Consider the following 13,173-nt stretch of genomic DNA (forward strand, 5'->3'; position numbering starts at 1 on the left):
AGAAGATCCTCCAAGAACGACAGAAAAATGTTCTTAACAAGAATGGAGATGACCCAGAGACATTCCATTTTTAATTAACAGAAGACGCAGTTTTAACGAAGATCGAAGAAACTCCTAGAAAAAATGGTGATAAATTCGAGAATGTTTCCAAAAGATTGAATGAAACGTCTCAAATTATTAAAGAAGCAGCTAGATAAAACGACGAGAAATTCGAAAATAATTCTAGAAGATTCGACGAAGTATATAGTCAGAACAATGAGAAATTTGGAGAAGTTTCTAGAACATTCGATAAGATACAGAAAAATGTAAACGACAAGATAGAAGACGTAGAAGAAAAGATCAAACAATTAGAGACCATGATAACTAAGACGAAAGTGCTACCCACAGTTAATGCAGTAGTTTTAGATTCGGTAGTGAAAGAAGAATCAGCTAGAGACAAAACGACACATCATATGAGATTCAAATTGCCACCATTTGATGGGAAGTTTTCTTGGTCCATATACCTTAGACAATTTGAAGCTATTGCGACAGCCAATCATTGGACAGAACAAGAAAAGGCTGTTTCCTTGACTGCTGCTTTACGGGGTGATGCTGCAGATATCCTAAGATCGATTCCTAAGGGTCAAGAAAAATGTTACCAGACCTTGTTCACTCGGCTAGACAAAAGTTACGGAGATGCCTATCTACAACAAGTCTTCAAAGTAAAATAATAAGTAGAATTCAACGAGCAAGTGAGAGTTTGCAAAAATTTGAAGCAGATGTTGCTGGTATAGCGCTGTTGGCTTATCCAGAGGCATCAGACAACATATTGGAAGAAATTGCTGTAGATACCTTCGTCAATTGGTTGAAAGACAATGAACTACAGAAAGATTTACGACTAGCAAGACCGAAAGTTTTAGATGAAGCGCTCGCCATTGCCTTGGAACACGAAACAGCTAGTCAAGTTTCACGGAGCTATCCAGTACGAACCTCTGAAGAGAGCGACGAGCAAATCGATAAACGTCTGGAGGAAATCGTACGGAAAGTAGTTCGTACTACAATACCGAAGAGACGCAAACCCAGATGTTGGAATGGTAACGACGTAGGTCACATTCGCTGTATATTTCAAGAAAATAATACAGCAGTCAGGAAGCTAGAGCAGATCGAACACTGGGCTGGAAAAAGTCCTTCAAATGCTGATGCTCAGTCAAGACGGCCATGCAGTGCAAATTGTAATCACTGTCTTAAATTAGAAGAACGACTTTGCCCCGTGAGACGAACCACCGTCATTAATAATCAATGGCAGCCTCAACAGCTACAAGACGCTCAAGCAGATGATCCATGTATAAAAAGAGTATTGGATTAGATGCATCAAAGTGAGAGACCTACTTGGCAAGACATTAGTGCATGTAGTCCAGAAGTCAAGTCTTACTGGAGCCCATGAAATTGCCTAGTGCTAAAAGATGATCTTCTGTATAGAACCTTTGAGAACGATGATGGTACAGAATCTAAGCTTCAATTGATTGTACCTAAAAGTAAAGTGTCAGAAGTATTGCATCAGTTGCATGACAGTGCATCAGGTAGACACTTTGGTATTACGAAGACTCTGCAAAAGGTGTTAGAACGGTTCTATTGGGTGAACTGTAAAGATGATGTAAAAAGATGTGCCGGAAATGTGAACTGTGTGTAACCAGTAATGGTCCAGTTGGTAAAAAGAGGGCACCCATGAAACTGAGGCCTAAGAGATACCAAATCAAGAAGTTGCTACCGTTGTAGAGGTACTCGTTAAAGAATTCTTCAGCCGATTTGGTGTTCCATTGGAGATCCACTTCGACCAAGGGCGAAACTTCGAGTCAACCCTCTTCCAAAACGTTTGTAAATTGATTGGTGTCAATAAGACCAGAACGACACCCCTGCATCCTCAATCAGATGGAATGGTCGAGAGGATGAACCGAACAATGGGTAAACACCTGTCCAAAGTTGTATCAGAACATCAAACAGTACAGGGACCAGTACATTCATTTATTCCTAATGGCCTACCGCTCGGCAGTGGATAAAACTACAGGCCAGACTCCAACCTGCCTGATGTTAGGTCATGAAGTTCGTTTGCCCTGCGACCTAGAGTTTGGCTGTAGACCTTCCGAAGAATATGTTGCAAGCGAAGATTATCTCGACCGCCTTAAGTTAAGAATGAACAACATTCATGAACTTGCCCGACAACACATCCAGTTAGCCAGTGACAGAATGAAAGATGAATATGATTCTCGATGCAAGAATGAAAGCTATGAAGTAGGTGATTTGGTTTGGCTTTATAATCCACAACGTCGTCGAGCCTTGTCTCCTAATCCCAAATGAAACAGAAGAAGCACGAACCCTTCAACATGAGATCAAAGATGACCGGCGACCAAGCTTTAATGACTTTATGTCGCAGAGAGAAAAAGTGCTAAATTCGGGGTAACCACAGAAGTTCAGCAAGATCTTTTTAGTGTTCCGCATAATGCCTCTTTAGTCCACTATGTGACCCAAGATCTTGACATGACTAAAGGAATCTCATCCGTATTTTATAAGAAGTTCGTTTGGACGAGTTAAAAAATCAGCTGGTCCTCGATCTTTGCTGTATATGGTGACCAGAAAGTCATATACAGACAGGGCAAGCTACGAGGATATATGGCATGCTCTAACTAATTTGAAGAAAATCGTGTGCAATTATGACATCAAGAATTTGGCCTTACCCAAGATAGGTCATGCACTAGAAAATCTGGATTGGAAGATGGTCAGAAGCATGCTTGAAGTGATCTTCCGAGAAACCGGCGTACGAATTACTGTGTGTTGCATTAACTCGAAGAGGTCATGTCCTTCAAAGTCAGTAGACTGTTATTTCTTTTTGAAGGTTTCATGCAGAGCTGGAGAGTCCTGTAGATTCCGTCATCCTGGGCCTACATATAGAGTTGCTGATCGGGACACTCAGATATAAGAGGGGAGCAGTATCAGGAACATGCATTCGACGTAGCTCATATAACGGTTGCATCTCGAGAACGATGATGGAACTTCTCGAAGCTTCTGGATGTATCGACCGCGGTAGGGATCGACCCGTCAAACAAGCGAAATAGAGGTGGACTATTCCAGATTATTCTAGTACATAATAATTTGTATATATAAGCAGCGCTTTTATAAGTTAAAGTTAATTGATAAGATATTATCGTGCTGTAAGCTTATAAATAAATATATCTACATAAATTAAAACCGCTCGTTATATTTAAATACGCTACAATATGTTTTAGGCTAACTTTCGAAAAAAATATATTTTGTCAAAATGTATAAATAAAACGCTTTTTTTTCATACAATCGTTATATGTTTTAACGTTTTTTTTTTTTTCGTTTCTTTATGCTTTTAAATCCGAATTGTACTAATTAATAAATTTGTGCAAAGAGCCAATGGACCGAGTATACGCATTGATACGATAGTATTGTAATTGTTAAAATACCAATTATTCATATACCACATAAACGCTGACTGTATAAAATTCCCTATCCAACAAAAATATCACTAATGTGGTAAAGGTGACCATGTTTTGTTGATAGGAGCAGGTAATTAAAAAGCTGTACTGTTTTTTAAATGCTGATAAGTTGACACCTGGACTGTCTTATAAAAGGTAAAGTTCCGTTTATAATTGCACATTTCGCTGATAGACACCAATCATCACGATGATTCACTCTATTCGATTGTTTGTTTTGTTTTTTGTGTTTTATGAAGCAAAGGGCAATAACGATTATTGTTCGTTAAGATGTGGACCTGATGAACACACTGTTTGTCGTAGAAGAAATGTGGTAAGTATTTTATTTATTTTATTTGCCACTTTTTCAAAGTAATTTCGAAACATTTTACGTTTAGTTGTAGAATTTATTCAAATATTTTTTACGTTGATGGATGAATCCATAGTTTGGTTCATTTATTTGTATTTAACGCTTGTATTTCCACAACACCAGTACCAAGGACGCCTTTTTATCTGAATTTTTAAATAACCAGCAATTTGCAAATTATTATATAAAAAAAATGACGACTATTTATTTATTGTTTTCTATTGTTTTAGTGCATCAATGAGTTGACATGCCAGTGGAAATATGTTCATTGTATATACACTGTGTGTCAGCCAAATGGAATAAATTAGCTAATATATAAATGAGGGAGTATTCGAAAAAACGGTCGAACACGTCGATTAGTATTTATAGTTGCTCATTTTATTTCATAAAAACTTTTTATACGGGGTGTATCAGATCATTATCAGCGGCATTACAGCTCGTTATGAGCCAAAGCCTTCTTCAGAACAATCTTCCATTCGCCCCTGTCTCTGGCAACTCTTCTCCATGCTTTAACTGCGATGGATTTTAGTTCATCCTCTATGTTATCTTGATACCTAAGTTTTGGTCTTCCTCTGGCTCGTCTTCATACTGGTCCTCTTCAGTCGAAAATTTTTCTGATTGTTGCATCTTCATCTCGCCTAATTACATGTCCTATCCATCGAAGGCGTGCTAATTTAATACATTTTACAACGTCAGGTTCCCCAAAACTTCTGTATAACTCAAAGTTTTAGCGCCTACGCCACAAACCCTGTTCTCTCCTCCATATATTTTCCTTAGAATTTTTCTCTCGTAACGTTTAAGTAATTCTTGGTCGTTCTGTGAAAGTGACCACGTTTCTGACCCGTATGTTAACACTGGCCTTATTAGTGTTTTATATATGGTAACTTTAATTTTTCTGGATAGTTTTGGGGCATCTGTTTCCTCAAGCCATAATAGCACTTATTGGCAAGCACTATTCTTCTTTTAATTTCTTCGCTGACATTGTTGTCTTTGGTCAGTAGTGAGCCCAAGTAGACGAAGGTGTCCACACCTTCCAGTTCCAGATTATCAATTAATAGTCTAGGTATCTGGTTGCCTGATCTAGTACAATACATATACTTGGTTTGTTTTTAATCCCATTCTCTGTGGACCTAGCAATAATGTCTATGTTATCTGCATATCCGACCACTTGTACAGATTTATTAAAGATGGTGCCATTCGTATTAATATGGTACTCTCGAATTACTTTTTCTAGTGCAAGGTTAAATAAGAGACACGACAGTCCATCTCCCTGTCTCAGTCCATTTTTACAATGGAAGAGTCTTGAAAAGTCGTTTTGGATTCTGACTACACTCTCTACGCCTGTGAGTGTAAGTTCCGTTAGTTGAACAAGATGAAGCGGCATTTGAAATTCCACCATAGTCTGTAGAAGTTTTTGTCTGTTGACTGAGTCGTATGCGGATTTGAAATCCACAAATATGTGGTGGGTGTCGACTCCGAACTCAAACGTTTTCTCAAGAATCTACGTGACTGCGAAGATTTGATCCGTTGTTGATTTATTGGGTCGGAAACCACACTGGTAGTTCCCAACTATTTGTTCAGCATAGGGGATCAATCTTCTGTACAATACGTTGGACAATACTATATAATGTCATGTTAAGTAGGGTGATGCCTCTATAATTATCACACACCACCATATCTCCCTTTTTGTGAAGAGGGTGCATTACACCTAATTTCCAGTCCGCGGGCGTTTCCTTCCGTTGCCAGATTTCGGTTACTAATTTATGCATGTGTTTAAAAAGGGTGTCACCACCATTTTTACAGAGTTTGGCAGGAAGATTGTCCAAACCGGGGGCTTTGTTATTTTTCGGTTTTGAAATGGCTTCTCTAATTTCTTCTTCGGTGATTTCGGACATTTCAGTCATAGTAATTTCTATTTGATCTTCTTCGCGACTGTCGCTAAGCAGTTCTTCAAAATGATTCGCCCACCTGTTTAGTATCTGTTCTTTGTCACTAATTATGGAACCATCTCTGTCTTTACATGCTGTTATTCTGGGTTTGAATTCTTCAGAATTCAGATTTTAGCACATCAGTATTATATTTCGTAGATTTTGTGTTCTGACCCTTCTTAGCGTTTGATATACGAGCCCTGAGTTTTGTTCTTACAAGGTAGTGGTCAGAGTCTATATTAGCACCTCTACATGCTCTTACATCTAGTACGTCCAAGAAATGTCGACTATCAATTAGCACATGGTCAATTTGGTTTTTTGTTTGACCGTCTGGTGATTGCCATGCGGCTTTGTGGATATTTTTGTGAGGAAAACATGTACTTATTACCACCATTCCCAATGATGCTGCGAGTTCAATCAGGCGTAAACCTGCGGTGAGAGGGGTGTATCAGATAACGGTGGCCAATACCAACTTGCTTATTTTAAATAGAACACCCTGTATATTAATTAATTTTTAGATTCCTCAGATCATTTTAGATATTTTTGAATACAATGTCCTATACCCTGTTTCGGAATTATTAAGTAAAATGCAAAAATTCACATTTAGAAAAGAAAATTATCTATTTACCGAATGTCGCTACAATATATTCAAAAACTTCTAAGTAATACAAATCTAAACAATAATGTCAATGTAGGAGATGTTCAAAATGCTCCCCATGAACGTCTTGGCAACAACCTAACCGTGAATAGAAATTTCTTCTAACAGTACTCAACATCTCAGATGTGATCGGTCTAATCGCAAGCGTTATTCGTCTTCATAAGTCAGCTAAGTCAGTGGGTTTAGTTTTGTATACAATACTTTTCACATATCCCCATAAGAAAAAGTCTAATGGCGTCAAATCTGGGGATCGTGGTGGCCATTCCATCGATCCTCGCCTCCCTGTCCACCGATTTTAAAATATTTGGTTGAGGTACTGCCGGACATGGATTTAGTAGTGGGATGGTACTCCATCTTGTTGAAACCATATCATATTCGCTGGAACTTGTGGGTTTCCTGGATCAGGATACAAGTTGGCCAACGTTGGCACTACATTATTTTGGAGCAATGCTAAATAATTGTCGCCATTCAAATTGTCATCTATGAAAAAGAGACTGATCTGATCTTCAATAATTCCTGCCCACACGTTAACCTTCTCAGGGTATTGAATATTTCCTTCTCTGATCCAATGATGATTTTCCCTGGACCAATAGCGGCAATTTTGCCGATTAGCATGACCGTGAAGAGTAAACGTGCACTCATTAGAAAACAAAACATGTTCTAATTGGATCACGTTGCTGTCTAACATTGCCATCATTTGTTCACAAAAATACGGTCTCCCGTCAAAATCATCTTTCATGAGCTCTTGAGTATGTGTAATTTTATAAGGATGCATTTTGGTTTCTTGTAATATTGGAATAAGAAATGAATAGCTAATATCGAGTAATGGGGATGGTTTTCGAACAGATGTATATGGGTGTTCATAAAAATAAAGGATTACAGCCAATTTGGTATCATGAATTAATGCATTGGAAGCTTCCTTTTTAACCTTCCTAAAATGGCCCAGCTCGTGGAATTGCTTCTCTATTTTGTTCCTTGAGATATGTGCGGCATATCAGGAAATGCTTCGTGAAATAAACGAGCTACCAAAAAATCAGTTTCTTACCAAAAAAGCTCAGCAATCTGCTCATGTGTTTCATTGGAGACTTGATCCACACTTATCTGCTGGTTATTAATCCACTGTTCGACTTTTCTCTGATGGTATTGTATCTAGTCTCTGGGATAAGTTTGTTTTTTTATAATTATCCGGTATTGATCTGCAACTCATTGTTCAGTTACTTCAATTTCTGGGTACTCCCTGCAAAATTCGGCATAGAGATTTTCTCGATACCCGATCGTTTCTTGACCGAGCTTTGTCACCTGGTAATAGAAGCGCAAAATATTTTCAGTCATGAACACAGTCCATTCCATGCGCTGCCTCGGTCGTCCCGCTTGAGTAGCGCCGGCTGATGTTCCAGTGCAGCACCTTCAGCGAGTGGAGCACTTGGTATTGTTTGGCTCGCTTGTGGTTGTTCTTGTTCTTGGGCTGTAGCTGATTGTATGACAGGGGCCCGCCTCCTATGTCGCACTAAAAACTCACCCTGTATATATATATATATATATATATATATATATATATATATATATATATATATATATATATATATATATATTATATATATATATATATATATATATATATATATATATATATATATATGTGTGTGTACTCATTTTGTTTTTTATTATTTTTAGCAATGTGGTCCCGGTCCACAATGTAGCTCAAACTTCCGACCGATACACCTTACTGATGACGACAGAAGATATATTTTACATCTTCACAACAATCTTAGAAATAAAGTCGCCACTGGTCAAGAAAAACGAGGAAATCAACCTTCAGCGTCTAATATGAAGGCTTTGGTAAGTGTGTTTGTCGAAATTGTTAAAACCACAGTTTGTTTATTACTTGTATTTTTAAATCTCGTTTTGTATTGTAATGGAGAGTTTCTAGGTGAGCATGTTTTGTTGCTCTATTCATTTTAGTTTATCATTGTAAAAGCAAAAGTTTGTCGCCTATGTAAATCAGTTTTAATTTGATCAGTAAATTTTTCCATTATTGCTGATGAGTTGGATTATGAAGGAACTTATCAAAAGCCTTATTATAGTCGGTGAAACAAACACAAAGTAGTTGATGTACATCCATACATCTTTGAGTTAATATACGAATATTGTGTCTCGTATATCCATAGCATTTCCAAAATCAAACTGGGATTCAATATCTTCCTGGAAATTCGTAAATACATAATTTATGTGGAGATTTAAGTGACTCATGACTGATTATCCGGTGATCATAACATTCTTTTGAGTTAGATGTTTTGGATAATGTAATAAATGTTGATTAAAGCCGTTTTTGCGATTATTTTCTTTAACTACTGAAAGTTTCAGTAATTAAAGGGTCTTAAAAAAGACGTAAATAACTGTCTAAACATCAGCAATTTAATGAATGAATGTGGTTTTCTTCCGGTCGTCCTCCTACCAACAGTTTATCAAAAACTGGAAAATTGAGGTTGCAAATTATATTTCAAAATCAATAACCACAATATATTAAGTACAAATTGTTGCAATTTAAACTAAACGAATGCTCTCGTTTTAGAGTTACAACAGAGAACTAGAAAGCATTGCACAATGTTTGACGAACACTTGTAACTTCGCCCACGATAAATGCAGACGCACTGGTGAGTTTCCAATACAATTCAAAATATTCCAATGTATTCATTGCTTTATTCTTTGTAGCCCAATGGTCATGGGTAGGACAAAATTTAGGCATAAGATGGACCAAAGGATACGTTGAAAACGTTAGATCGGTTATCACTGATGTAATAAATTCCTGGTATAATGAAGATAAGGACTTTAGATCTTGGGGTGTTTCGCGATATGGATTGTAAGTATCATAGCTTTAAGTAGAACCCCATACGGTGGTGTTCTTAGCTATAAAGCTGCACCAACTATAAATGTTTCTCCAAACGTATTGAACAACTGGATGTAATTATCTTTTTTAGATTATGTTTTTGTTGGAAAATATCCAGCTACTATTGTAACGTCAAATTTTTTTTGTTTGACACTTATACTAGTCACCTAGTCTTGGCTTGTCTTCTTTGATCCATCATGTCGAGTATTTCATCGGTCATCCAGTTGTCTCTCTTTCTTATCGGTTCTTTTAATATCTCTTTGTATGGAACGAGGAGGCAGTTTTTTAATGTTTCCCATTGTTGGTTTATCTCGTAGTTGTTGGTATCTAATTTATCAAAGTTTTCGTATATGTTCTGTTGGAGTTTTTTTTTATATCAGCTTCTTTCAGTTTTCTGACATCTAATTGTGGAGTTCTTTGGGTTTTCTAATACGTTTAAGCTTAAGCGCGACATTAGCGATTAGCGGGTTATCGTCTGATGTGACATCTGCTCCTGGATATGTTTTAACTGATTTGATGGTGTTACGATGTCTGTCTTTAATCATTATATAATCAATTTGGTTTCTTACCACTTTTTCCGGTTTATCTGCTGGTGAGCGCCAACGTATTGGTAAAAATTAATAATTTAATATTTTGTTTTTAGTAACGCCAGAGTGGGCCACTATACGCAACAAGTATGGGCCAATACAGACCACATCGGGTGTGCTATCACCTTCTTCGTAAATTCTGACGGTTGGAACACCCACCTAATGGCCTGCAATTACGGACCAGGGGGTAATTATCAAGGACAGGCGATCTATAAACAAGGTTCACCGGCATCAAACTGCGGAGGACTGCCGGTCAATAGTAGATATCGTGGGCTGTGTGGAAATGATTACCTTTAAGTAGAAAATGTAGTTTGTTTTATTTTTATTTGGTATTGTTAATATAACAAAAAACATCCATCATTAACTTCGTACTTTTATAACATAAAGTGTTATTAAAATGTTTAAAAATTTTACAGTTTTGTTTGCAAAGTCCTTTCGATATTTCATTGCAGTTGGTGCTTTTTTCAGTAAAAAATGTACAAGGGATACGAGGAATGCAGATATTGCATTATGAAAAGGCAAACCCAGACACTCTTTTTTTATAAGATATCAGCAAAGGATTATGCCTTCAAAGGAAGATTGTCCAAACCGGGGGCTTTGTTATTTAGGTCTATTTGTCTAAGGCATTGATAAGTTATTGACAATGAAAACTATGAATTTTGCATATATAACGTCAACATGAGATATACAATTGAATCGTATTCAAAAGAGTAACATTTGAACACCTCTTTTCAAGAACAACATACAATAACTGTAGTTTTAATGTTTTACATAAAATAGAAAAAACCTACATAATTTCTAGGAAAGAATTTGGAAACTTGGAAATGATATTATTTATAGATATTATATATAATATTCAAATTTCCAATTCTTTCATAGAAATTAGATTTTTTCTATTGTATGTAAAATATTAAAAATACAGTTATGTTGTTTCTATAAATAGGTCTTCATTTCTTTTGTAAAACTTCTGCTACAAATTACCATCATTAACATAATCACCTAAATATGGCCATAAACTTGTTTGTCATAATTAGTATTTGATAAACTCCAAGCTTTTCAAGCGAAAAGACCATTGCAATATCATATATTTGGACGAATCGCGGGTTAATGTTGGCCAATCTATAAATTACGAATGGTGCGATACTACGATACAAAACAGTCGTGATGCTTTTCTCAAAGGTTTAAGTACTGGCTTAAAAGCACCTACTAAACGAGGTCCACGATATGTTTTATTGCATGCAGGTTTTTCAGGTTTCCTTCCTGGCACACAGCGTGTTTTTCTAGCAAAGAAAAATGATGGCGACTATCACGATGATGGATGCCGCATATTTTGAGTCGTGGTTTAAGGAGACGTTAATATCAAATTTACCAAATAATGGTCGCAGGAATGTCATTGTAATGGACAATGCATCGTACCACTCCCGTAAAGAGAGATTCCCTAACAATTCCTGGAATAAAGCTGCAATCAAGGAATGGCTAGTGGAAAAAGACATTTTTTTCGAGGAGTGTTATTTGAAATCCGAGCTATTAGAAGCAGCGCGTGCTTTTAAAGATCAATACGATAAGTATCATCTTGATGAGTATGCTTCACAACATAATGTTTATATTTTAAGGTTTCCTCCATATCACTGCGAATTGAATCCTATAGAAATGGTGTGGAACCAAGTTAAGCGATATGTAGGTACCCATAATACCACTTTTAAAAACGACGAGGTACGCCAGTTGGTCGACGACGGTTTCGCACGCGTCACAGAGCAAAATTGGCGCAATTATGTCACTCATGTTGTTGAGAAAACGGAAACTGAGATGTGGACTGCGGACAACCTGCAAGATGACGTATACCAATTGATAATACACGCGAACACAGGGGAGAGTAGCGAAAGCGAATCCGACATCTCGGATGTAGAGGACGACTTTAGTGTAATTAATTGAATATCTGTGAGTAACCTCGATTATTTTATACTGTATAACCAATAAAATGCATTTACCAGTACAATCAGAGTATGGGCTTTTCGGATATTGGGCTGGGTGCACGGAAATCGAATTCCCGGAGGTTCCACCCTGTATATTTATAGCTATCAAGAAATGCAATTTAAAATATATTCGTTAGTTTAATAAAGTATAAATATAATATAATGTTAAATAACTTACACTATAAACCTTATACCTGCTCATCTGGTCAAGTGTGGGCAAGGAAAACCATTATCCCATATGGAATAACACAATGTTTCGCCGAAAACTACCAGGTTGCTATGCCAAGGAACTAGGTAAACTTATGTTGTGTGTAAAAAATGCGAGACTGCATTATGTTTTAACAAGGAGAAAAACTGCACTTCAGATTTCCACAAAAAAAAATTTCATAGTAGGTGTTAAAATTTCGCAGTGATTCAAGTGCGCAACTTGTTTTTTTAATAACATCGCCGGGATTAAAAAATGTGCAAAGCTTTTTCGATATTCCCGTTCCTGATAATTTTTCACATATTTACAAAAGAAAAAGTTTTTCTTGGATATTGGGCTGGGTGCACGGAAATCGAGTTACCGGAGGTTCCACCCGGTATATTTATAGCTATCAAGAAATGTAATTTAAAATACATTTGTTAGTTTAATAAAGTATACAGTTTTATAATAAAATTCTCGCTAAAAACTTAAGGTCTTTTTATTCAAATTCATGCCTCTTATTTGGCTACTTGAAGGCAATTATTTTATCAATATATTATTTTATAATAAATAACAGAGCCCGGCGTAGAGATCTGGGTACGGTTCTGTGACTACCACTTGGACCTGTTTTATCGCCATGCACAAGGCGTGAAATCCGGCAATTGTGCATTCCTATATTAGCCGTACTGCACTCTCGGTGTGACATTTTCTATAGACCCATTGGTCAGAGAAGAAGAGGAAGATCCAGAGCAAGGTTCCTTGATAACATCGATGAAGACATGAGAAATATAAGAATACGTGCTTGGCGGCAAGGCGATTGATAGGGACGACTGGAGAGAAATTCTTGAGGAGTGAATGATAGTGATGCATACTGCAACAATTCCAATTTTCTAAATACTTACTGTATCTTTGGCTAAATATCGAATCAACTACCTCTGGAGAGCACTAAACTATGTAGAATGTATGAAAACGTTAATTGTAGGCTACATATTGGCCTTTCGTCGATTGCAGGTTAAAAATAAAACAAAATTTGGAATATATAAGTAAACCTTTATTGAAATTTTTCATGGATTTGTTCATACACATCCAATTTTAAAAGGAAAACATTAAACAAGA

At 36.7% G+C, this 13,173-nt stretch overlaps 1 protein-coding gene across 1 annotated transcript; it reads left to right on the forward strand.

The window, feature by feature from the left end:
- Positions 1-3,582: 3,582 nt before the first annotated feature.
- Positions 3,583-10,310, forward strand: LOC140450111 (venom allergen 5-like). The gene is made up of 5 exons (XM_072543544.1): positions 3,583-3,807; positions 8,101-8,265; positions 8,999-9,080; positions 9,139-9,286; positions 9,957-10,310. The coding sequence occupies exons 1-5, from the start codon at positions 3,685-3,687 to the stop codon at positions 10,195-10,197; spliced, it is 759 nt and encodes a 252-aa protein (XP_072399645.1). The 5' UTR covers positions 3,583-3,684; the 3' UTR covers positions 10,198-10,310.
- The last annotated feature ends 2,863 nt before the right edge of the window (positions 10,311-13,173 follow it).

Source organism: Diabrotica undecimpunctata, chromosome 9 (assembly GCF_040954645.1).
Source record: "Diabrotica undecimpunctata isolate CICGRU chromosome 9, icDiaUnde3, whole genome shotgun sequence".
Classification (NCBI taxonomy): Eukaryota; Metazoa; Arthropoda; class Insecta; order Coleoptera; family Chrysomelidae; genus Diabrotica; species Diabrotica undecimpunctata.

Excerpts from the sequence above, each read along its gene's own strand:
- LOC140450111 (XM_072543544.1), top strand. The coding sequence starts at position 3,685 with ATGATTCACTCTATTCGATTGTTTGTTTTGTTTTTTGTGTTTTATGAA. Across the intron at positions 3,808-8,100 it reads TTTGTCGTAGAAGAAATGTG|CAATGTGGTCCCGGTCCACA; the intron begins GTAAGTATTTTA and ends TATTATTTTTAG. Across the intron at positions 9,287-9,956 it reads GGTGTTTCGCGATATGGATT|TAACGCCAGAGTGGGCCACT; the intron begins GTAAGTATCATA and ends TTTTGTTTTTAG.